Source organism: Carlito syrichta, unplaced genomic scaffold (assembly GCF_000164805.1).
Source record: "Carlito syrichta isolate Samal-C Ts95f unplaced genomic scaffold, Tarsius_syrichta-2.0.1 Scaffold114254, whole genome shotgun sequence".
Lineage (NCBI taxonomy): Eukaryota > Metazoa > Chordata > Mammalia > Primates > Tarsiidae > Carlito > Carlito syrichta.
The window spans coordinates 8,019-32,670 of NW_007058350.1; the positions used below are offsets into that span (position 1 = coordinate 8,019).

The 24,652-nt window shown below is 35.7% G+C and overlaps 1 protein-coding gene across 6 annotated transcripts; it reads left to right on the forward strand.

The window, feature by feature from the left end:
• The first annotated feature begins 5,008 nt into the window (after nt 1–5,008).
• CMTR2 (cap methyltransferase 2) lies at nt 5,009–12,054 on the forward strand. 6 transcript variants are annotated; one of them, XM_021719294.1, is made up of 3 exons: nt 5,009–5,268; nt 5,427–5,485; nt 8,459–12,054. In XM_021719294.1, the coding sequence occupies exon 3, from the start codon at nt 8,478–8,480 to the stop codon at nt 10,782–10,784; it is 2,307 nt and encodes a 768-aa protein (XP_021574969.1). In that variant the 5' UTR covers nt 5,009–5,268; nt 5,427–5,485; nt 8,459–8,477; the 3' UTR covers nt 10,785–12,054. The 6 variants fall into 6 exon arrangements, with proteins under 6 accessions (XP_021574969.1, XP_008070284.1, XP_021574977.1 ...); XM_008072099.2 differs by lacking the exon at nt 5,009–5,268 and adding an exon at nt 5,271–5,291 and having other exon boundaries at nt 8,459–11,181; XM_008072093.2 differs by lacking the exon at nt 5,427–5,485 and having other exon boundaries at nt 5,024–5,291; nt 8,459–11,181.
• Nucleotides 12,055–24,652: the final 12,598 nt, after the last annotated feature.

A 24,652-nucleotide genomic window follows, 5' to 3' on the forward strand; every position in this document is an offset into this window, starting at 1 on the left:
TGGTAATCCACAATAAGACCTTGGTGGTGGGGATGGGGTGGTGGTGTTGATCTTCCCAGCCCAAGGTCACATAGCTAGTAGGTAGAGATTTTAACCCAGGTATTCAGATGCCAAAGTTGATCGCTTCACCATTTAAAAGGAGAAACCATATTGATTCCACTTCCACAGTGTTAGGTAAACTATTAACAGTGGGAGTCCCCAGGGCTAGTGCTTTAACAACTTAGCATATTGATTTCACTTCTAAATTAAGTATCATAATGATTGCTAATAATAAAATAAGTACTTGAAATTCACGGCGTTGAATGTTACTTCAGCTTAGTTTTCTTACCTGAACTTCAGTCAACATTGATTTCCAGTTCCCTCCTGGATATTTCCATTTGACTATTCCTCTATTGTCCCTAACTCTGTAAGAAACAAGTTTATTTTCTTCTTTCCCTCTTGGCCATTTCTTAGTGCAGCAGACCTGGTGTCTCAGACTGACTTTTGTGACCCTCTATACTCTGGTTCCTTCACTACCCACTAAAGACTAAATTGTTTCACCTCTCCTCAAGTTTATGTGTTAAAGCCCTAACCCCCAATGTGATGGTATTAATATTTGGAGATGGAGTCTTTGGGAAGCAAATTAGGTTTAGATGCAGTTGGGAGGGAAGGGTTCTCATGATGGGATTAGTGCTCTTCTAAGAAGAAACCAGAGATGATCTTGTTTTCTCTCTCAACCACATGAGGACACACCAAGAAGGTGGACACCTGCAAGATCTTCGACTTTTCATTCTTCTGAACTTGAGAAAATAAATTCCTGTTGTTTAAGCCATAATCTCCACTAATTTGGTATAGCAACTCAAGCTAAGATACTACCTAGATAGCATTAAATCTTATTAACTTTTTAATCCTTTCTGCAATCTATATTACCTATTTTCTTGCCTGCTTTTTCATCCATGTTATTCTCTTGAGCTAGGTTGGTACTGCCCCTTCCCAAATAACTGCCACCTTTTACTATAAAAATTAAAGTCTCCTCTTTCCCTAGTTTTTCCAACATTTTAAAACTCCTGAGTCCATCTCATAGTAATACACACTTTCTATTTTAAAACCTTAGGATTTTTTAAAAAGTTATTTTGCTCATTTTTATGTGAAGAAAATAAAGAAGTGTACACTAGTTTACTTGGGATGCCATAACAAAATATCATAGACTGGGTGACTTTAATAACAGAAATTTGTTTTCCCCTAGTTCTGGAGGCTACAAGTCCAAGACTGAGATGCCAGCAGAGTTGGCTTCTAATGAGGCTTCTCTTTCTGGCTCGCAGACAGCCATCTTCTTGCTGTGTCCTCACATGCCCTTTTGTGTGTGTGTGTGTGTGTGTGTGTGTGCGCGCGCGCGCGCAACGAGAGAGAGAGAGAGAGAGAGAGAGAGAGAGAGAAATTATTAGTGACTATATTAGAAATGTTATTTTAACGTCAATCTTAAATATAGTCTTTAATAATATTCATAACATATAAAGTACACTTTGGCTTTTTCCCATTTAGTAAGTGACTCACACTGTTTAGTTAACTTTAAATTCACGATGTAAGAAAAAATATGTATTATTGAGAAATAAATTTTAAGAAAGACATTTCATATTGAGTTTTAGTCCTGAATGTATATTAAAATACAGAATAAAGTTTAACTATGTGTTATAGCATCAAAAATTGGCAAAAACTATTCTTGTGACTTGATGTTTAGAATTACTACATTTATGCTTAAAAATTAACATTTTTGTTAATTTTTTAAGCAAAAATTAACAGATTTGTTAACATGATTTTTGCTTCTAAACAGTAAGAAAAAAAGATTCAGGCTGCTGTTTGCAAACACTTTTCCACTCACAATGTGGTTCTACCCAATAGTGTAATAACCAAGTTGGTTAAAATTTTTACTATGTTTTCTCTTTTTAACATTGTATTTTGACATCATAAGTGCTGTGTGAAAATTTTGATAAGGTTGCTATTTAAAAATCTGATGAAACTCTTGAAGGAAACTGGAAGAATGATTGGGTTTCCCGTTAGCAATTTCGAGATTTCAACATCAATGTTCCCTTAGGAATCCTTCTTTGCTGCCCTTTTTTTTTTTTTCATGTTTATTATTTTCTTTTTTGAGTCAGGGTCTCACTCTGTTGCCCAGGCTAGATTGCAGCAGTACAACCTTCTGGGCTCAGGCAATCCTTCTGTTTCACCCTCCAAAGTGCTGGGACTACAGGCATGTGCCACTATGCCCAGGTAATTTTTATATTTTTTGTAGAGATGAGGTCTTGTTATGTTGCCTAGGCTGGTCTTGAACTCTTGACCTCAAGTGATTCTTCTGCCTTGGTCTCCCAAAGTGCTGGGATTACAGGAATGAGCCATCATGGCTGGCCCTCTTTGCTGCCTTTAAACAGTGGTTCATTCCATATGGTAAGAAAAGGTAATTGGAACACTATGTGACAAAGAATAGGAACAATTTAAGATTGTATAATGGTCAAAACCAACATGGTGTGATGTTGTACTGAATCAGATAAATAGATCAAATGAATGAGTCATAAGAACATTCCCTCCTTCTCTACCAAATCTGAGACTGTTCATTTAAAGCTCACTGAATGACTATTTCCTGTGATAATGGAAAATACTAGATACATAAAACAGCATAGATAAATATTTTTAATTTACACTAAATTGAAAGGGACTGGAAACAAAAGGTATAAACTATAATGATTGAATTTATATGAAATTCTAGAATCAATAGAACTAAACTATGGTGATAGAAAACAGATCAGTGGCTGCTTCTATTTTTTCCTTATTTATTTGTAGTAGTTACATATTCAGAAATATATATATATATTCTGAAGTGCATATATACATATATTATATATATTATAATCTTCTCCTACTTTGTAGGTTACCTCGTCACTCACTGGTATCTTTTGATGAATAGATGTTACTTTTAAGATAGTTCAACTTATATATTTTTCTTTATAATTAGTGCTGTGTCCTGTTATGAACTTTTTGCCTACTTCAAGGTTGTAACAATGTTCTCTTATGTTTTCTTATTGCTGGACTTTAAAAATACAGATTAGCAATCCAAATGAAATGTATTTTTGCTTATGATGTGAGGATAGAGACCAAATAAAGTTTTTTTTCCATATGGATATCCAAATGGAGCAACATGTTTTGAAAGCATCATTACAAAAAAGATACCTGTGTACACATGTTTATTGCAGCACTCTTCACAATAGCAAAAACATGGAACCAACCATGCTGCCCATCAAAACTTGACTGGATAAAAAAATGTGATATACATACATGATGGAATATTACGCAGACATAAAGAAGGCCAAAACTATGGACTCTGAAACAACTTGGATGGATTTGGAGTCTATTGTACTTAATGATCTATCACAGAAACAAAGAACTGAGTACCACATATTCTCACTCATAAGTGGACCAGAATACATATCATAATACTATATGAAAGGGATTAGGAGGCCACATAAAATCAACAAGGGTGCTTGGTCCTAATCCAGGCAAAGTGAGGTCCAATGGGAAGCCCAAAACTTCACCTATACCTAGACCACTTATATACCCAATCCTGACTTGTACCCCACATCTATAAAATAAAAATTTTAAAAAGATTTTTTAAAAAGTAAAAAACAAACAAACAAACAAAAAGGAACGAAATAATCTTTTTTCCATTGGCCCATGTCCTGGAATACTTAATATATCTGTATCTGCATATCTATTCATACAAACATTTCAAACTCTACACACAGTTCCATATTCTGCTGTATGCAATACTGTTGACACCTATCACCTATTAATGGTTGCATATATTATATGCAGGTACCATAAATAATTTATTCCCTTAAGGTAGACATTTAGAGTGTTTCTCCTTTTGTTATTGTTATTTAGGTATTGAAATGAAAATTTTGCCCAAATGAGTGCCAGCTGTTCAATGATTTCCTAAGGATAAATTGCTAGTAGTGAGAATGGCTGAGTTAAAGGGCATGCCTATTTTAAAGTTTGCCTCCTAGTGTGGTGGCTCACGCCTATAATTCCAGCACTTTGGGAGGCTGAGGCGGGAGGATTGCTTGAGCCCAGGAGTTCAGGAGCAGTCTAGGCAAGATAACAAAACCTCTTCTCCACAAAAATCAAAGCATTAGCTGGGTGTGGCAGTGTGTGCCTGTAGTCCCTGCTACTCGGGAGACTGAAGCAGGGAGCCCAGGAGGTCAAGGTGGCATGCCACTGCACTCCAACCTGGGTGATAGAGTGAGACCCTGATTCAGGGAAAAAAAAAAAAAAAGTTTGCCTTCTGTAAAGTCCACAATAATTTTTACTCCCACCCACAGATATAAACCTGTTTCCTCATATTCTCATCAATAGTGGCCATTATCAATCCTTTAAATCTTTGCTAAACCAGGTAAAAATAAAATTTGTTTTCATTTCATAGACTGTGTTAAACAACTTTGTAAATTCGTATTGGCTATTTGTTTTGCTTTCTTTCTTGGTCGACTTGTTCGAATCTTCGTCCATTTTCCTTCTGAGGTTATCTTATTCTAATTGCTTTATAAATAAATAAATCATAATATCCTCTCGCAGTTTCCCTACTTTGGATTTTTAATCTCATATTGTTTTATGAGCTCCAGTTTTAACTCAATCTACACTAGGAGTTAACACTTGTCCTACAGCGCTAGAAAACCTTTGGTCGAGGGGCCAGGTGGGCGGAGCCAGTATGTCCTCACAGGTGTGTCCCGCCCCATTCCACATCTCCACCTCTTCAGGCAGGGATCAAAGAACGCTCTGCCTGCGCGCGCAGCTTCCGTTGCCATAGCAGCCGGGGGCGGGAGGTTGGAGCTCCACAGCGTCGGTACCCGACGGAGAAGCAAAGCCTGGGGAGCGGAGGCCTCCACGCTGGCAGAGTCGCCGGCGTGCGTAACGTTGACGCAAGCGACGCGCTAGTCCGGCCTACAGGGCGCGTGCGCAGTGTGACTGTACGAGTCCCAGGCGGCTGTCCGCCGGCGTTCGGCCGCGTTGCGGCCTGGGGGTGGGTTCAGTCTCCCGGTGTCGCGAGGGCGGGTCCGGGCCACCTTCCCGCCTCCTGGCGCGCCACCTCCCTCCCTCCGGGCTGAGGGCGCCGCGGACCCCAAGGAGCGACCACCCCGGGAAGCTGCCCCGGGAGCGGAAGTGGAGAATGGCCCCCTTGAGTGAGGAGAGCGAGTGAAGCGCAGGCTTTTCAGACGGTGGGGGTCCAGGTGGGCGTGGGCAAGGGTCTTCCTTCGACTTTCCTGCAGGTGAGACGGGGTCTGGGACTGAGTTTCCTTCAGGTCAGGGACCAGGCCGCTCGAATGTGGCTTGGGGCTGCCTCTAAACGAAATAGGTGCCCCTGGCCCAGTTAATCCCTGGATACACACTAGTTATTTTCACAGCGGCTGGGTGGAGGAGTTGGCGGAAGCACTTAAAACTCCTTTGTAAGTGTTAACTGGAGGTGTAACAACTTTGAGATCTTGTGGGTTTTGTGTTAGGCTCACTAATTTTACAAGTGTTCCCTTTGTGGCTTTGGGCAGGGGATACATAACTTCCTACTCGAGTTTGCAGTGTAAGAATGATAACACTGACCCCCCCTAGCAGAATTAATGATGCCACAAAGCTCTGTGGAGTACTTAATGAAAGGGACAAAGGATCATATACTGGAAAATATGTCCACACACTCTGTAAACCACATGCTTTCTTCTTCTTTTTTTAGTCATGCATTGACGTGTTGGATTGAAGTTGAGATGTATTATTATGACTCATATTCAGAACCTGAACAGAGATGTGCCTTTTGTGCTAAGTAGGATATCCAGTCAATTTATTCAATAAATACTTATTGGATGCTTACTGTCTACCAAGTACTGTTCTAACCTCTTGGGATGATTGATATATGAGTAAACAAAACAAAGATTCCCTGCCCTGGGGAGCTTGCATTCTAGTTTGGCAAAGACAAATCATAATCAGTAAATATAAATGCATAAACTATAGGTTGGAAGGAAATGAGTGCCATGGGAAAAAAAACACAGCAAGGTCCGGGGCATTGGGAATGCAAAATGCAATTTTAAATAAGGTAGACTTCACTGAGAAAGTTACATTTGAACAAATTTTGGAAGGAGGTGAGGGAATTTGCTGTGCCGATATCTGAGGGAAGAGCATTTCATGCAGAGGAACCCACCAATGCAAACACTTTCAGCTTGTAAAGTGCCTGGTGTCTTCAGTGAATAGCAGGAAGACCTGTGTGGCTGGAGTGAAATAAATAACAGGAGTAGTAATAAAAATTAGGTGGCACCACAGCTAAAGTCTAGTCAGAACAGTGGAGTGTTGAATAGCTTTAGTTCTCATATGAAAGTAATTACCTATTGGCGTAGGTAAGATTTCACAGCTTAACTACAGCCATTAATTAGTATGAGAAGTTAATGAGTAAAATGAGACTTTTTCCAAAATACAATATAGTTGATATCTAAACATGGTTGTAGTTTCCAGTAAGCACAATGTGAATTAATACAGAGTCTCTTGTTGTAATAAACTTTTATTTGGGATTTTAGTAAACGTGGAAATGCTTTCCTTCAGAAATTTGTCTAAATAGAGCTTCTATCAGTAAAAAAAAAAAAAAGCTGAGTAACAAAAAGATGATGGATGATCATGACTATCAACAACTTCCAACCTCTTACATATAATTTGTAAATACATTGGCAAACAGAAATGACATGTAGATACCTGTTACTTCAGGGAACTTGCAAGTAATGGACAGACTTATAAATAATTTAAACATTTTTTAGAAAAAGTGTGCTAAAAGAACAAAACAAAGTAAATGTTAAAAGAATGAAGTTATTTGGATATTTTTATCATGGCAGTAGTTTATTTCTCATTTTATTCTCAAACATATGGTTTTCTGGAATAGTAATTTAGCTGTCAGTTTTTTCACATTTAACAAGTTTAGATTTTTTTGAAAACCCCTTGTAAAATGCATCATATGTGCTAAATAGCACAGATTTTATGAACTAAAGCACCTATTGCTTAACATTTCTTTAATGGTACCATGTAACAGGTACCATTCCTCTGTCTGCTGGACTTGATAATTTTTCCAACACTATGCCATTAAGCCATGCTTCTTTCTCATATTCTTTTTCCTCTCAGGAGGCAGATGCTTTTGGTTTTTTGGCAGTGTTATAACACAGTGTAGAGTAACTATTTGTAATTTGTATTTTCAATAAGGATATTTCCTCAGTTTAAAATTTTGCTATTAGAATGTGTAAAGTTTTAGTGGCAAGAAGAAATAGTGATAATTTATAGCGTGACCCTGTCTGATTAACCATATGAGAGGCAGGAATCTGTAGTTTAAAAACATGCCAGGATGAACACTTAATCAGTTTCAGTATTAAGCAGAAGAACACTAACCACTCAAGTACAATATGGTGCACAAGCAGTATGATGATGAGCATTTTTATTAGTTGGTTACCAATATAGGTGATTGGGATCAAAGTGTATGTCGTAGAGAATGAAATCTGAATGGAGGATGCATTCAGCAATCCTAACAGGGGGATAAGTGACTGGTGGTAGGACCAGTACTAGGTTCAGGTGCATATTCCTTGCCTGGGAGTTGAGTTGTGGAGGGAACTGAAAAAAACGAAAAGACATTTGTTAGAGCTGGAACAAAGGTTACATCTAGGGATGGATCTCTAAGGATGTATGTGTTTGAGGCCATGTGGTTGTCACAGCTGTGGGTAGAGAAAAACTTTGAGGAGGAGCTAGATGGGCTACTATGATGTTGAGAATTGCTATTCACTGATATTCTTTGATATTTGCTAGTGTGTTTTATCCTTGTCTAAAAAAATGACATGCCAGTTTGTTTTGTTTTGTTTTTGAGTTGGAGTCTCACTCTGTCGCCCAGACTGGAGTGAAGTGGCTGCTCCCGGCCACCACAGCCTCGACCTGCTGGGCTCTGGCGGTCCTTCCACCTCAGCCTTCCAAGTAGCTGGAACTACAGGTGCGCGCTACCACACCTGGCCAATTTTTTTTTTTTTTTATTTATTGTAGAGATGAGGTCTCACCAAGTTGCCCAGGCGGGTCTTGAACCCACGGGCTCAGTCAGTTCACTCACCTCAGCCTCCCAAGGCGTGGGATTACAGGCTGAGCCACTGAGCCTGACTGCCATTTTTTTTTAATGAGAAGAAACCGAATTCCAGAGATATAAAGTAATTTGCCCAAGGCCACTTATTAAGCTCTAAGTAGCAGAGCTAGAATTTGAACCCAGGCCTGTTGAATATTTACTCTTTCACTATTTCTTATTACTTATTAGGTAAGAGTGTGCTGACATTAGCCTTCCCATTTTATGGAGTTTGTCATGAGTGTGATCAGATTTGCTACTGATGAGATTTCACTCACTAATAAATTTGATTAATTTAATTAATGTATTTTCTCTTCCTAGATTTTAATTTGATTTGAGAATGAGTAAGTGCAGAAAGCCACCAGTTCAGCAGCTAGCAAGTCCTGAGACATTCAGCCCAGATGTTCTTGCTGACATTTTTGAACTCTTTGCCAAGAACTTTTCTTATGGCAAGCCACTTAATAATGAGTGGCATTTACCAGATCCCAGTGAGATTTTCACTTGTGACCACAAAGAATTTAATGCACTTCTTGATTTGAAGAATTCTCTAAATGAAGTGAAAAACCTACTGAGTGATAAGAAGCTGGATGAGTGGCATGAGCACACTGCTTTTACTAATAAAGCAGGAAAAATCATTTCTCATGTTAAAAAATCTGTAAATGCTGAACTTTGTACTCAAGCATGGTGTAAATTTCAGGAGATTTTGTGCAGCTTTCCACTTATCCCACAGGAAGCTTTTCAGGATGGAAAACTGAATTCTCTCCACCTTTGTGAAGCTCCTGGAGCTTTTATAGCTAGTCTCAACCACTATTTAAAATCTCATCGACTCCCTTGTGATTGGAGTTGGGTAGCTAATACTCTGAATCCGTATCATGAAGCAAATGACAATCTTATGATGGTTATGGATGACCGGCTTATTGCAAATACCTTGCATTGGTGGTATTTTGGTCCAGATAACACTGGTGATATCATGACCCTGAAATACCTGACTGGACTTCAGAATTTCATAAGCAGCATGGCGACCATTCACTTGATCACTGCAGATGGAAGTTTTGATTGCCAAGGAAACCCAGGTGAACAAGAAACTTTAGTCTCTTCTTTACAGTACTGTGAAGTTGTCTCTGCTCTGACCACTCTTGGAAATGGTGGCTCTTTTGTTCTGAAGATGTTTACTTTGTTTGAACATTGTTCCATAAACTTGATGTACCTACTAAACTGTTCCTTTGACCAGGTCCATGTTTTCAAACCTGCTACTAGCAAAGCAGGAAACTCAGAAGTCTATGTGATATGTCTCCACTATAAGGGAAAAGAGGCCATTCATCCTCTGTTATCTAAGATGGTACTGAATTTTGGGCCTGAAATGACAAGGAAAGCTCTATTTCCCCACCATGTGATTCCCGAATCTTTTCTCAAAAGACATGAAGAGTGTTGTGTGTTCTTTCATAAATTTCAGCTGGAGACTATTTCTGAGAACATTCGTCTATTTGAGTGCATGGGGGAAGGGGAACAAGCAAAGCTGAATAATCTAAGGGATTGTGCTGTACAGTATTTTATGCAAAAATTTCAACTGAAACCTCTTTCCAGAAGTAATTGGCTAGTAAAAAAGTCTAATATTGGTTGTAGTACAAATACAAAATGGTTTGGGCAGAGAAATAGGTATTTTAAAACCTATAATGAAAGGAAGATGCTGGAAACCCTTTCATGGAAAGATAAAGTAGCCAAAGGATACTTTAATAGTTGGGCTGAAGAACATGCTGTATATCATCCTAGGCAAAGCTCTCTTTTAGAAAGGACAGCTTCGGATCTTGAATATTACTTGTGGCATATTTTACAGGGAAAGAGACTGCCAAAGGTAAAGTGTTCTCCTTTCTGCGATGGTGAAATTTTAAAGACACTTAATGAAGCAATTGAGAAGTCATCAGGAGGAGCTTTGAATTCAGATTCCAAGTTAAGGTCAAAACAGCAGGATTATTGTTCTTGTCATGTTTTTTCTGAAGAATTGATATTTTCTGAGTTGGTTAGCCTTACCGAGTGCCTTCAGGATGAGCAGGTTGTAGAACCCAGCACCCAAATTAAGTGCCTGCTTGTTGGTTTCCCGGCTCTCCATGATGTCAAAGTGCATATACCGTTGGAAGTTCGACTCCTGGAATCGACTGACTTAATGTCTTTTAGCTGTTCATTGCTTCATGATGGAGACCCAACCTACCAGCATTTATTTTTGGACTGCCTTCTACATTCATTGCAGCAGCTTCATACAGGGGATGTTATGATTTTGCCTGTACTTTCTTGTTTCACAAGATTTATGGCTGGCTTGATCTTTGTACTCCACAGTTGTTTTAGATTCATCACATTTTCTTGTCCCACATCCTCTGAGCCCCTGAATACCTGTGCAGTCCTGCTGTGTGTTGGTTATCAGGACCTTCCAAATCCAGTTTTCCAGTATCTGCAGAATGTGAATGAATTGTTGAGTAGTTTTCTCAACTCTGATGCACCCCAACAGGTCTTACAATTTGTGCCAATGGAGATGCTCCTTAAGGGAGCACTACTTGATTTTTTGTGGGATTTGAATGCTGCCATTGCTAAAAGGCATTTGCATTTGATAATTCAAGGAGAGAAAGAAGAAATCATCAGCAGTCTTCAGTTATGAAACTGAACATGTTCTTTTTGAGATTCAACTTAATGTTTTTTGCATTCTGTACTCTCTTAATTTAAAACCTTTTATTTTGGGAAAAGGTCAATGTTTGCATCATCTAAGTGATGCTCACAAATTCTGAAAAACTATCCACTAGTTCTGATCTCTAGGGTACACCCATAGGCAAAGAGTTCTTCCATATGGTACAATCTAGGCAGTGATGGTATTCAACCTCTAATCATCTAATATAGATGTGAGTAGGTACTTGGGGTGGACACACCTTTGCTTGCAGTGCAGTTTAGTTGGTCTTATTTATCTGGTTAAGATTTGCACCTGTGTGCCTTCCTTCAGATATGTCTTTTTCAGCTAATTTCCTCTTAGCTTATGCTGTTGATGAATTTTCCAACTAATTTCATCTCAGTGGTTAATGCTGTTAATGAATAGATAGAGGTTATTGATGAAAAGAGGTGAGTTACTGCTCAGCAACACTGATTTCCTTTGACACTTAACATTATGAATTTCAGGAAATTTGTCTTGCCAGATTCTTGATCTGTGCCGTTCATTGCCCTTAAGTGACCCAGTTTTCTTTTATGACTCAAACTAAACTGGTGTGCAGTTGTATGAATATTTTACTAACCACAACATCTAACTAAAAAAGATAACAGCTTTAAGCCAAAGATCATGTTTAAAACAATGAAGAATTATTTGTTGTGTTTAATATACATATACCACGAATACAGTGTATCATGAAAAACTTCATTTAGCAATGGTATAGTGATTTTTAACCTCTAGGAATAATCTGTGAATGAAAAGATTTTTTAAAAATTTAAGATAGTGTTTATAGTCTCATATTGAGGACCTGTGAATGTGATGAAAATAGTGAATACTAAAGAAAATTCTTAACACTTTTAGAATGATGGTTCAATATTTTTAAATGATCAATCTTTACTAATTCCTTTTTTAGTATGAAAATAGCATTTGACAAAAGATTAACTATGAGGTGGTTATTTTACCAGTTGCATTTGATTTCTTTTGTATATATTTGATAATGTAATAAATTTTTTTGGCAAACTGTATTAAGCAATTCTTTATTACCTTGAAGTTCCACAAAGTGGGGAATATTTGTATTCTCACATGTACATTTTAGGCATTTTTGTTAGTTATACAAAAAAGAGATATATTCTCTGTTGTATTTGGTTGATAAATATTGATCTGAAAATTTTTCGTGTTCTTTGCTATTTTGAGTTCCATTACAGATTCATGAATAAAGTCATTAGCAGAGAGATTTTGTGTTCATCTTTATTAAAGAGAATTATGGGGGAAGTTAAAAATATTACTTGGAAACAGACTTTTTTTTAAAGGAAGATTTGGATGGGAGGTAATGTTCTTTCATTTCCTCTGATTTGCATTTATTAAAATTTGGTCCTTAATATTGTAATATTTATGGAAGATCTACTTTAGGACAGAAATTGAGCGCTTAAGGGGGGATGGGAAGGAGAATGTGTGGAGGCCTGGAAGTAGATTTTGTAAAGAAATCTGATTTTCTATTGGTGACTTCATGGAAGCAATTCCAGTTGTATGATGATGGAAGTCTGACAGAAAATTGGCTACCAAGAGAGAAAAATTATTCATTTTGTACTTTATAGTCTTTATGTCTTACTAGGTGTGGTTCAATATAGTTCAGTTTATTTTTACTTATTTTACTCTTTTGATAAGAAGTTGAAAGCCTGGGTCTAGATTCTAATATTAAAACTTTCTTTTAACCCCTCAAATAAGTATTGAATGCTTAGTTTTTAAACACTAATCTTTATTGGGGTACATAACAATGGAGTATACTAGAATATATTTTGTTTTTTAACATGGCTTTTGGAGTTAGTTGCTACTCCAAGTTGCTTTAGCGGTGAGTTATGACTTGAAGGTTCAAATTGAACTGGATGTAGATGACAGTTACCAGTGATTTATAGGAATTTCTCTTTGAAAGGAGGAAAAATGCTATGCAGAAAATTAACAGAAACATAGAAGAGGAAAGTGAGGGAGGTAAGAGTTTATATCTTTTGTCAAGGTTGTTACTGTGCTTTAAAAACGTCTTTTAATAGGTTTTGAGATTTTTAATTTGTGATGTTTTGGCAACAAGAAAATTCAATCTTCACAAAATTTCCTAAAAATTTATTTGAGTAAAAGGTCCTACAGGTTTGACGTCTTCAATATTAATTTTTGTTCTTCCTAAGAAAAAAATCGGTTTCAAATTTTTAGTGGAGACTTTGGTGTAATGTTATTTAACTATAAAAACACATTGAAAATGTCTTTTTTGAAAGAAATTTAAAATCCAAATTTATGGACTTTACTCCTATCTTTAAAATTGTTTTTATCTAAAGAGATATATGTTAAAATTATTTTTCTACTCTAGAGATCTTGGGATAAAATGAAAGAAGCCAGGTTAAAAATATTAGAAGAGATGGAAAAAAAATGTTTATTCATGCTTTTGTTATTTTACTTATCTTTGGTGAGAATATCAGGTCTTCAAAAATATTTAAACCTCCTCTTTTGTTTCCTGATGACATCACTGTTGAATAATTTTGAATTATTTATAGTGTTGTGGTATGACTATATGAAGTCAGTTAATCCCTCACATTCTGAAAATGAAAATATTGATTATAAATCCAAACAAAATCTTACTTTCCTTACTAAATATTCTGTTCACTGATTTAGGGTAATACTGATATTTTATTTAGTATATTTTTGCTTTCTAAGATAAAAGTGAGAAATAGAACATTTTTAGTTTAAGTCAAAATTATTTTAAACAATAGGTGATTATTTTTGTAGAAGCAATACACACTTTTAAAAAGATTTTGACTGGGCTTGGTGGATCTAGCCTGTACTTCCAGCACTTTGGGTGGCTGAATTGAGGGGATTGCCTGAGCCCACGGGTTTGAGAATAGCCTGGGCAACTTGGCGAGACCTCATCTCTACAATAAATAAAAAAAATTAGCCGGGCATGGTAGCGTGCGCCTGTAGTTCCAGCTACTTGGAAGGCTGAGGCAGAAGTATTGCTGGAGTCCAGCAGGTTGATGCTGGGGTGGCCATGAGCGTGTGTGCCACTGTACTCCAACCTGGGCAAAGGGGTGAGACTTAAAAAAAATAATATATATTTTAAGCAAAGCACAAAAGGTTTTCTATTCATTTTTATATTCTAAAAAAATAAAGAAGACTAGTGATATAATTAGACCTTATTTTAGTTTCCTTTGTAACTTTTAATATGATTTGAACAAAATGTGGACTTAATGTAAATATTGTTGTTTATTAAAATGATGACAAATTATAATATGTAGATGGTATAGATAGTCAAGACCTGCTTGAAAGTTTTACTGCATAGTTGACATTGAAAAGAGAGACTTAATTTTTGATAATGAGCCTCCCCCACGTTTTTGAAAACTAGATAAAACATTTCAGACTGGTCTTAGGAGGAGAATTAACTATAAAACAAAATTTTCACTATTGAAATATGAATATTTCAAATTCAGTACTGAAATTAATTTCTGTTTAGATTGTAAACATTTTTCGGGTTGACCTAATGGGCCAAATAACAAGTAAACTCAAAGCTTGATACTACATATGGTAACTCATGGTATGTAGTTATGTTTTAGGACATATAATTAAAACAGCAATCCTCAATAAATGTATTGTTGCTTATTTTGAACCTTTAATTAATGCATTCTTAATATGTAATTCTAATTTTTGAATAAGGAGTTCTTTTTTTCATTGTTAAGTCTCTTTAATACTTACTTTTTCTATTTGTTGACCAGTACAGAAAATGAAGTTAACTTATCTTTGGATAAGTACAAGTTTATACTGGAATGATTTAGGAGTAAGTGAAGCTTCTTTATGGCCACAGATATGTGAAAGTGCCAGCTGTTTTTTATTAGTGAAAGATTTGAAAATTGTCGCAAAGTTAAATTAGCATTTAATTTCACTCAACTGAAAATTTTATAAGTACAATCTCAGTTCATGTATAGGTTGTGTACTCATTTGCAAATTGTACCCACAATAATGTTTCTCTAATTTTTTTGAGTTATTGATTTTTATGTCTTTTCCGTGTCTTAGTAGATCAACTAACTAGGTGTAATCATTCTGTATTCATTTATACCAAGTGCAGCACATCAGTTTAGCCTGTTATCAGACATGTACTATTAATACTGCAGCCATTTTTTTTGTAGTCTTACTCTGTCGCTCAGACTGGAGTGCAGTGGCACACTCCCAGCCACCGCAGCCTCGACCTGCTGGGCACCGGTGAACCTTCTGCTTCAGCCTTTCAAGTAGCCAGAACTACAGGCACGCTACCACGCCCGACTAATTTTTGATTTATTGTAGAGACGAGATCTTGTCAAGTTGCCCAGGTGGGTCTCGAACCCACGGGCTCAGGCAGTCCATTTGCCTTGGCCTCCCAAAGTGCTGGGATTACAGGCTGAGCCACCGAGCCCGACCTGTAGCCATATTTTTAATTTGAGTTAAATTAGATTGTTTTGATTTAAGGAAAACATTTGTAGAGTTGATTCTTTTTCTCTAAATTGTGTTCGTTATGTTTAAAATTTTTTTATTAAAATATTCTACAGATCTTTGTGTGTAAACCTATATTTAATGTGTTTCTGCATCTTTTGCTGTTTAAGATTGTGCTTCAGCACCAAGTTATTTTATTGGGCAAGATAGATGTACTTTTGCTGTCTATACTTTTGAGAGTTTCTATTTTGTTTCTAGTGAATCCCAGGATTGAAAAGTCAGAACAAGCAGAAAAGAAAAACAAAATTCAAAACAAGCATAAATATTTTCTAGTGGACTTTTTTTTAAAATTAGTGTAAACATCATTCCTGCAACTGTCAGGTAACGTTAGTAATATTAATCTCTTTCTGGAGCTATTGCACTTGCTATTTGCATAATTCAATTTTAGCATTAAAGTGACCTTACATAATTCATTCTTTTATTTTCCTACCAGGATTATAAACTCATCAAGAACATGATGTGTACTTATTTTGTATGCCATATTATCAATATAGGTATCTACAGAATGCAATTTGATTTTATTTTTAATAATTTTTTTGGAGTATTTTCAAGCATACACAAAATTAAAATGATACAACAAACCCCCATGTACCCACAGCATGTTCCATAACTATCAGAATTTTGCTGAACTTGTTTTAAGTTCCACTATTTTTTTCTTGGAATATTTAAAATTAATGAAATATTTACCTATATTATCTCTGACAAATAAACACCTTATCACACCTAACAAAATTACTCAATATTACCCAGTACTCAGTCCATGTTCAGATTTTTCATGCTGTCTCAGAAATGCCTTTTTATAGTTGGTTTTCTCAAAGATTCAAGTACAGTTTACATGTTTCATTTACTTAATGTGTTGCTGAAGACTTTTAATTGATTGAGCTCCTCTTTTCACACGCTAGCCAAACATTTTTCGTTTCCATGCCATTTTAATTGCTAAGGAACTGGGTATTTGTCCTGAAACCTTTTTCACAATTTGGATTTGGCTGGTTATTTTGATTACTTTTTTTTTTTTTTTGAGTTGGTGTCTCACTCCATTGCCCAGGCTGGAGTGCAGTGGCACGCTGCCGGCAACGCAGCCTCGATCTGCTGGGCTCCGGTGATCCTTCCGCCTCAGCCTTCCAAGTAGCTGGAACTACAGGCACGCGCTACCACGCCCGGCTAATTTTTTGATTAATTGCAGAGATGAGGTCTTGCCACATTGCCCAGGTGGGTCTCGAACCCGTGGGCTCAGACAATCCACTCACCTCAGCCTCCCAAAGTGCGGGATTACAGGCTGAGCCACCGAGCCCAGCTCTATTTTGATTACTTTTTAATTCTATCTCTATGTCACAGATTTCCTGTAAATTGGTAGATAGACCTGGAGGATTGATTGCTTTTGGCAAGAATACTTCATGAGTGGTGTGTACTTTTTATCAACTTTGTGAAGTACATAATGACTGAGTTGCCCCCCTCAGTGACATTAAGGTTAATTTGAGTTTAGATGTTATCAACCTGGTTCATTAATTACTAAGTTTTCCATCTCTCAATCAATAGATTTAATTAGTATCCACTGAATGTTGATACTACTTCTATTCATTATGGGTTGCAAGTAGTATTTTTTTTAACCATGTTTCTTCTGTATTAACTGGACTTTTATGAAGATGTCCTTGAAGTCATCAACTTTTTTTCTGAAATAGTTCAGGAAAAGCTGAACAGATGCTTGCTTTTCTTTTCCTTTTTCTTTTTTTTTAAAGACATGGGTTATAATTCAGGACTAGGTATACAAGTAGTCATTGTACAGGTAAAGTTTGGGCCTCCCTTTGGTGTCCACTTTGCCTAGTTTAAGGTCAGGTACCCTTAAGGTTTTATGTCCCCTCCCCCCTATTCCCCTGGCAGTATCCCACTACTGCCAGTCCCTTTCTTATAGTGTTATGATAAATGTTCAGAGTCTGCTTATGAGTGAGAACATGTAGTACTCAGTTCTTTGTTTCTGTGATAGGTCACTGAATATTATAGACTCTAAATCCATACAAGTTCTGTGAAGGCCATATGTTTGTCCTTCTTTATGGCTGGTTAATATTCCATCGTGTATATATACCACATTTTAAAAAATCCAGTCCAGTTTCAATGGCAGCACATTGGTTCCATGTTTTTGGTATTGTGAATATTGCTGCAATAAATATGCGTGTCCATGTATCTTTTTTGTAGAATGATTTGTGTTCCTCCAGGTATATTCCCAATAGAGGGATTGCTGGGTCATATAGAAGGTCATTTTCTAGTTCTTTTAGAAGATGCTTACTTTTTTAACCCTTTATTCATTTTCAGAGAAATAAGTTGTTGTCTTAGCAACTTCACAGGGTGACTAATGAGATTTCTTTGTTGTGGTTGTAGTTGTTTTAAGCTATCTTTAGGAAATGAGTATTTATTTATTTATTTAATTTTTGAGTTGGAGTCTCACTCTGTCACCCAGGCTGGAGGGCAGTGGCATGCTCCTGGCCACCACAGCCTTGACCTGCTGGGCTCAGGCTATCCTTCTGCCTCAGCCTTCCAAGTAGCTGGAACAACAGGCGTGCGCCACCATGCCTGGCTAATTTTTTGATTTATTGTAGAGATGAGGTCTCACCAAGTTGCCCCAGGATGGAATAAACTTGTGGGCTCCCAGAGTGCTGGGGTTATAGGCATGAGCCACCATGGTCCACAGATGTGTAAGCAGTTCTTTTTTCTTTTCTTTCTTTTTTCTTTTTTTTGAGTTGGAGTCTCACTTTGTCACCCAGGCTGGAAGGCAGGGTCAAGCTCCCAGCTAGAGTAGTTATTTATTAGATGCATTTTTAATCCATTATGCCTATTCTCACCTGATTTCCAAGTTTGGCTGGGTGGGTAGGGAAAGGCTCTTTCATGTTGATGCCTATGTCATTTTTAAAAATGCAATTCAACAGTCTCTGATAGCTTCCATACATTCTGGCACAATATGTACCTCTTTCATTGTGTATATTTTCTTCCCAGAGCTGACATCATCCTGACTTTAGTGGCAGTGTCTATAGCGCAGTCAGTGGATCTTAAAACTTTTTGGTCTCAAAAATTGTTGAAGGCCTCAAAAAGCTTTTGTTTATGGGAATTACATCTATTGATGTTTTCCACATCAGGAACTGAGAAAAATTTTAAATTTTATTAGTTTAAAGGTAACTGTTAAAACCATTGTGTGTTAAATAACATTCTTTTTGAAAGAAAAACTTTGAAAATAATAAAATTTAGTTGGAAATGTGGCATTGTTTACATTTATTTCAAATCATTTTATGTCTGTATAATAGCTGAATTTTCATCTGCAACATTCAGTCTGTCACAATACATTGTTTTGGTTGAAGTACTTAAAACTTGACTTTATATAGTTATATAGTTGGAAAAGGGGTATTTAAGAAACTTTTGAAGTAATTATGGTTATTTTTTAAGCTGTATCCAAACTTGACAGGTGATAGTTTCTTCAAAGTTGGTTACAGTGAAGAATCTTAAGCTATATTAGTAACTTTTTATATGCTGTTGCAATAAAATCCATTGGTCCATCTTGCACTTTGAATGGATCATTTGCTCATGTGATTTTTTAAAACACCGTGAATTTGTCATTTGGTTTATTGTTGTTGATATATTTATTGGTTTGCTGAGTTATGCAGATCTTGCAAATATTGACACATTTCATTATATAGTAACCCCCAAAATCACATTTTAAGACATCATTACTGATATCACCAAAAAAATCTAGGTTATTGGGAAGCTGTCAAGCTCAAGGTGGTAAGCACATTTTCTAAAATTTTAATTTTCACTTGAATGCTCATTTTTTATTATGGCAACAAATACCGACAGTTGTGTTCCTTGAAGTGACTGCTCACTTTATTCATTTTTGAGAAAATGTCTGCCAGATACTCAAGTCTCAATAACTATAGTTTGTCTGCCAGTTTTTCTTTCGAGTAAAAATGGTGTTTCATGAGAAATGCATAGTTGGAGTTTGCAACTCAGTTGCACAAATACTTTTCCTGGAGACAGCCGTTTTACTTTGGCATGCTGCAGAAACTTTATATGTACAGCACTTTCTATTTTTTCGAATACTAAAGATGTGCTCTAAAATCAAGAATAAATAAAATCAATATTTTTTACTACTTAACGAAGGACATTCTTAAGTAAAAATCCCCCCCCCCATTAGAAATGTGTGTGATGAAGACTACGTGGCTACTGGGGTAGTTTGGTGCCACTGCCTTGGTTTGTGATAAGGTACCAGCAGTTTCGCCACTTTTGTACGTTCAGTGTGACTATTAACATTGTGAAAAGGGGAAATAATAAATAGATAATGTAAACATGAAAATAGTTTTCATTTTAGAGACCCTTGGGAGGGTCCATGGTCCACACTTTTGAGAATTGCTGCTCTAGTGTTTCCCTATTACATTAGCTGCTTATTTTTTGTTTACAGTTTTTATTATATCAAGGAGGTATTAAATCCTATTTTTTGAGGTTTTTATAAAACAGGTTGGTATTTAAAGTTTTGCATTTTTAAAATCTGTGGAAATGAAAATATTTTTCTCTTAAATTCTATTAATACAATTAATTATTTTGATGGATTTTTCTAATATTGAAACACTCATTCTGGAGTAAGTACTACTTCATCATGGTGGATTGTTGGATTCTGTTTGCTAATATTTACAGTTTTTTAATCAGTATCTGAGATTTGTCTATAGTTTTTTTGCGTATAATCTTTGGTTTTGTAATCAAAGTTAAATGTGCTTTATAAAAGTAATTTACACTTTTTTCCTGTACTCTGAAATAATTTAGTGTTTGCCCTGTGCTCTGAAATAATTTAGTGTTTGCATTATCTGATCTTAATTCATTGTTTATGTTGTTCAGGTCTTCTATATCCTTCTTAATATTTTTCTATTTGATATATCTTGAGCTGAGGGAAATGTGTTAAAGTCTCACGTTTTATGTGTGTAGGACTATTTTTCCTTGTGTTAAAGTTTCTGCCTTTGAAAGTTGTTGCTATGTTACTGGATGCCTATGTATTCATAATTGCTACATATTTATTCTGAATTGTAGCCATGAGCATTACATGTGTGCTGCTTTTAATGCTTTGTGTGTGTGTCTGCATGAAAAATCAAGATTGTAACCTTTTATTTTTATTTACATTTGTCTGATATACCTCTGTTCATTTTTAATTTTTAAACTCCCTGAATATCTTTGTTGTAATTGTCTTATACACATAGCGTAGAGTTGGATTTTAGTCTGAAGCCTGTCTTAAAAAAATATTTTTATGGATGAGTTAAATCAATTTATATTTGTTTATTTTGGTCTGTATTCTGGCATATTGGTTTTGTTTTATGGTATATACTATGTAGTCTGTTTTCTTGGTGCTTGCATTTTCTCTCTCCTCCCTGCTCCATTTCTTGTTTATTTTGATACTTAGAACAAATGTACACATTTTTCTAACAGTTACATTTGTACTAATACCTTTATGTAATACACTTAGACTCCTAAAATTTGGGGTACTGCGTATTGATTTTTAATATAATAGACAGTAACCTATTTTGCCTCCCTTCTTCCTTTTCCAGCATTTAAAATTACATCACAAGTAACATGTATAAAGTAACCAGCAAGTTTTTCTACTTTCCATTTTCCTTTCCTCTTCTTTCACCTTTTCTGAAAGTATATTTCATTGGCATTAACAAAGTGTGCAATATTTTTGTTCTATTCTTTCATTCTTTAGTCATCCTTCTGAAGTTAAGTGTATTTTAAATGGTAACCACCACCAGTCTATATGCTGAAGTTTTGTCAGATATTTCTTGATTATCTAAAGTTTGTTTAACTTGATTATCTAAAGCTAGTAAATTCCTCAGAAAGACTTGTTGAAACATTGTTCTCTGAGGTCTTGAAATTTCAGTTTGTCTGTGACCTTTATATTTGAATATCACTTTAGTTGGCTTTAAAATCTTGGGCTCACATTTTCTTTCTTTAAACAACACAAAACTGATGTTAAACTGCTTCTCCTTCCCGTATAAGTAATGTAATTTTTGCTATATCTTTAAAGTCTAGTAGAATCTGCTAGACTATATCTTGGTGTTGACCATACTAGGTTGATTTCTCCCCCAAGTATTTCATGTCCTTTTTCATTATAAAGATTCAAAAAAAATTTTTTTAAATATCAGGAGAGTTTGGTAGTATTTACTATTTGTTCTGTTCTTTTTCTTTGGTTTTCTTGTTTAGAGACTCTTGTTAATGTATATTGTATGTTTAGTGCCCATCTTCCATGTTTTACTTTCTCTCAAATGGTTTTTATTTTTGTTTAATTAAAAAAAACAGTATCCTTGTTCTGTTACTATTACTGTGTTTCATTAAGTATGATAGTTACTGTATTTAGGATTCATATCTGAAGTGATTATTTTCTTCTTATTTCCATACTGAACCCTGTCTGTTTTTTAATACTCCTGTTGACTAATCATGTAACTTCTGTATTTTTCTATTTTGATTTGTATTGTTCCTTTCGAGCTTCAATTGTTTTCTCAATTTCTTTACTATCACTTAATTGTACCTTATGCTATTTTTTTTTTTGGTTTTTAGTGTGCTTTCTTTGGGGTATGTTTCTCAGATTATCTTCTGCCTTTTCCTTGCAATATCTCTCTATATAGGGCTTGATTGCAATCATTTTCTATGTCTGTTGTTTATATGAGATGACATTTTCTTCAACTTTTAGGAACTTCTAAGTTTGTGTGATAATGGAAGTGGACCAAAGTAGTTTTTCTAGCATAATATTTTGAGGGCTCTCTCCCTTATTGTTATTTTAAAATCTTTAAAAATATGTCCTCTATGTGTAGCCACCTCTATAGTGATTTTGAGCTCTGCCTTCTCTTGTTCCCTCCCCAACTAGTATCTGAACTTTCTCTTTTCTTTTTCCCATAATGTTCCTTCTCATCTCATTTTGAATTCTATTCCTAGCAGCACTTCCCCAGTATGGGATTCAACTATTCTGAAAAGCGGTATTTTTAAGTATTTGTGAAAGTTGTGTTTAGAGATAAAGCTTAGATTTAAATGCTTATATTAGAAAAAAAGAAAACTTAAAATCAGTGCCTTTGAGTTCTACTATAAAAAACTAGGAAAAGGGCCGAATGTGGTGGCTCAAGCCTGTAATCCCAGCACCTTGGGAGGCCGAGGTGAGGGGATTGCCTGAGCCCACAGGTTTGAGAACAACCTGGGCAACTTGGCGAGACCTCATCTCTACAATAAATAAAAAATTTAACTGGGCATGGTTCCAGCTACTTTGAGGCGGAAAGATTGCCTGAGCCCATCAGGTCAATGCTGGGGTGGCCATGAGCGTGTCACTGCATTCCAGGCTGGCAATGGAGTGAGACTCCAACTCAAACAAACAAAACTAGGAAAAGGAGATTAAACCCAAAGCAAGTAGAAGGAAGAAAATAATAAAAAACCAATATCAGCGAAACAAAAAATTAGACAAACAGTAAAGGAAATTAACAAAACCAAATTCAAGTTCTTTGAAAAGATCAGTACATCTGTTAAGCTCCTAGCTAGACTGATTAAGAAAAAAGAGCACACAAATGATCAGTATCAGAAGGAAAAGGGTTATTAGTACAGACAGTATAGCCATTATATGGAGAATAAGGGAATAATATGAAAATAGTTGTCATCAAATTTGACAACTTGGAGAAATAGATAAATTCCTTGAAAAGCAGAATTCTAAACTTTACTCTGTCTATAAGACATATATGGTCTCAAAGTTGTATGTCCCATGGTGCATGTAGGATTTTTAGTCAAGCACTAAATTACATTGGCATGCGTGTTGGATGATGTCAAGAAGGATGAAGTCTTTGCATTTGGTAGGTGGTACTGTGAGAGACTTATTTGGGATATGAATAATCAGAAGAGTGAGTGATGTTAGTGATGGTGGGAGATGAGCTATTGTAAGATGATGACAGTCACCTGTCTAAATCTTAGGTTAGTCTTCTTCCTCACCAATGTTGAGTCAGTATTATAGCAGCTGTTGTTGCCTTTTTAAAAAAATGCTTTCTGAACTAATCTGGCTCTTTACAATATTGCATTTTGGACTTTGGATTTAAATAACAACAATTTTTTTGAGAATCTGGGTTAGAAAGATGAAAATCAAGTGATTGCCTGCTCTTCTTCTGAAACAGATACTTATAACTTAAGTTATACTGAAGTGAAAACCCTAGTCTTCCTCCAGATACCAGGATTATTTTTCTTAATCAAAGCTCAGATGAAACCCAGAAGCCATATGTCCAACAGCAAGGGAATTGCACATCTCCATTAATGAAATGTATTATTTTGTCATTTAACACTAAGAGGAAAAGTGTTTTTAGGGTTATCACAAATTGTTCATCATATAATAAGTTAAAATTTTAGGATATAAGTAATTTATGTTGTGATTCAAACTGTAAGTTAAAAAGGAAACCTCACACATACATACACATATACAAACTGAAAAATATACACAAATATTAATGGGATTCTTTTAGTGATAAGTTAGAGGTGATTTTTAGTGTATATGTTTTTCAACTTTTTATAAGGTACATACTACTTTTTCATAAATATTTTTTTCCTCAAAATTTTTATCACAAAATCATATGTATACAGAGCAAAAAATATCCCACTCATTTCTCCAACTTTCATATCTCAAGGGTCATCGCTTTATAATGACATTTTGTTTTTCCTAGACCTTCTAAGCATATGTATATGCTCATTATACAAATATAGACATAATATTAATGGTATCTTAATTGTGTGTGTGTGTGTGTGTGTGTGTGTGTGTGTGTGTGTACACACACATATGTACATCCAGAGCATTGGAGACATAATTTCATGTCTGTTATCAGCTAAATCTCATTAGATTTAGTTCATTTTTTTCTCAGTGGCTGCATTTATTTCCATATCTCATTTCTTAAATCAGAAAACTATCCCTGTATTGCTTTTAATATATATATATATATATAAAATATATTCATTCATTCAGTAAAGGGATATAACTAGGATCTAGCTGGAAATTGATAGTTTATATTATTTTGAAGGCAGTGATTATAGGATGGGTTTTTCAGGTACATAATGATTGTTATGAACTATCAAAGTTGAGTTTTTCTAATTAACTTTTTATTTAATAGTATCCAAACAGCAAGCATACAGCTAAATACATTTTGATAGTGAACACACCAGTATAATCACCACTCAGATCAAGAGGTAGAATATTCCTGGCAGTTCAGGAGCTATCCTCATGTCTCCTCCTGGCTATCCTCAGCCCCCAAAATGATGACGTCCTGACTGCTAACATCAAAGATTGGCTAGATTTA

What these genes read in the sequence shown, in the direction of transcription:
- CMTR2 (XM_021719294.1), top strand. Translation starts at nt 8,478, where the DNA reads ATGAGTAAGTGCAGAAAGCCACCAGTTCAGCAGCTAGCAAGTCCTGAG.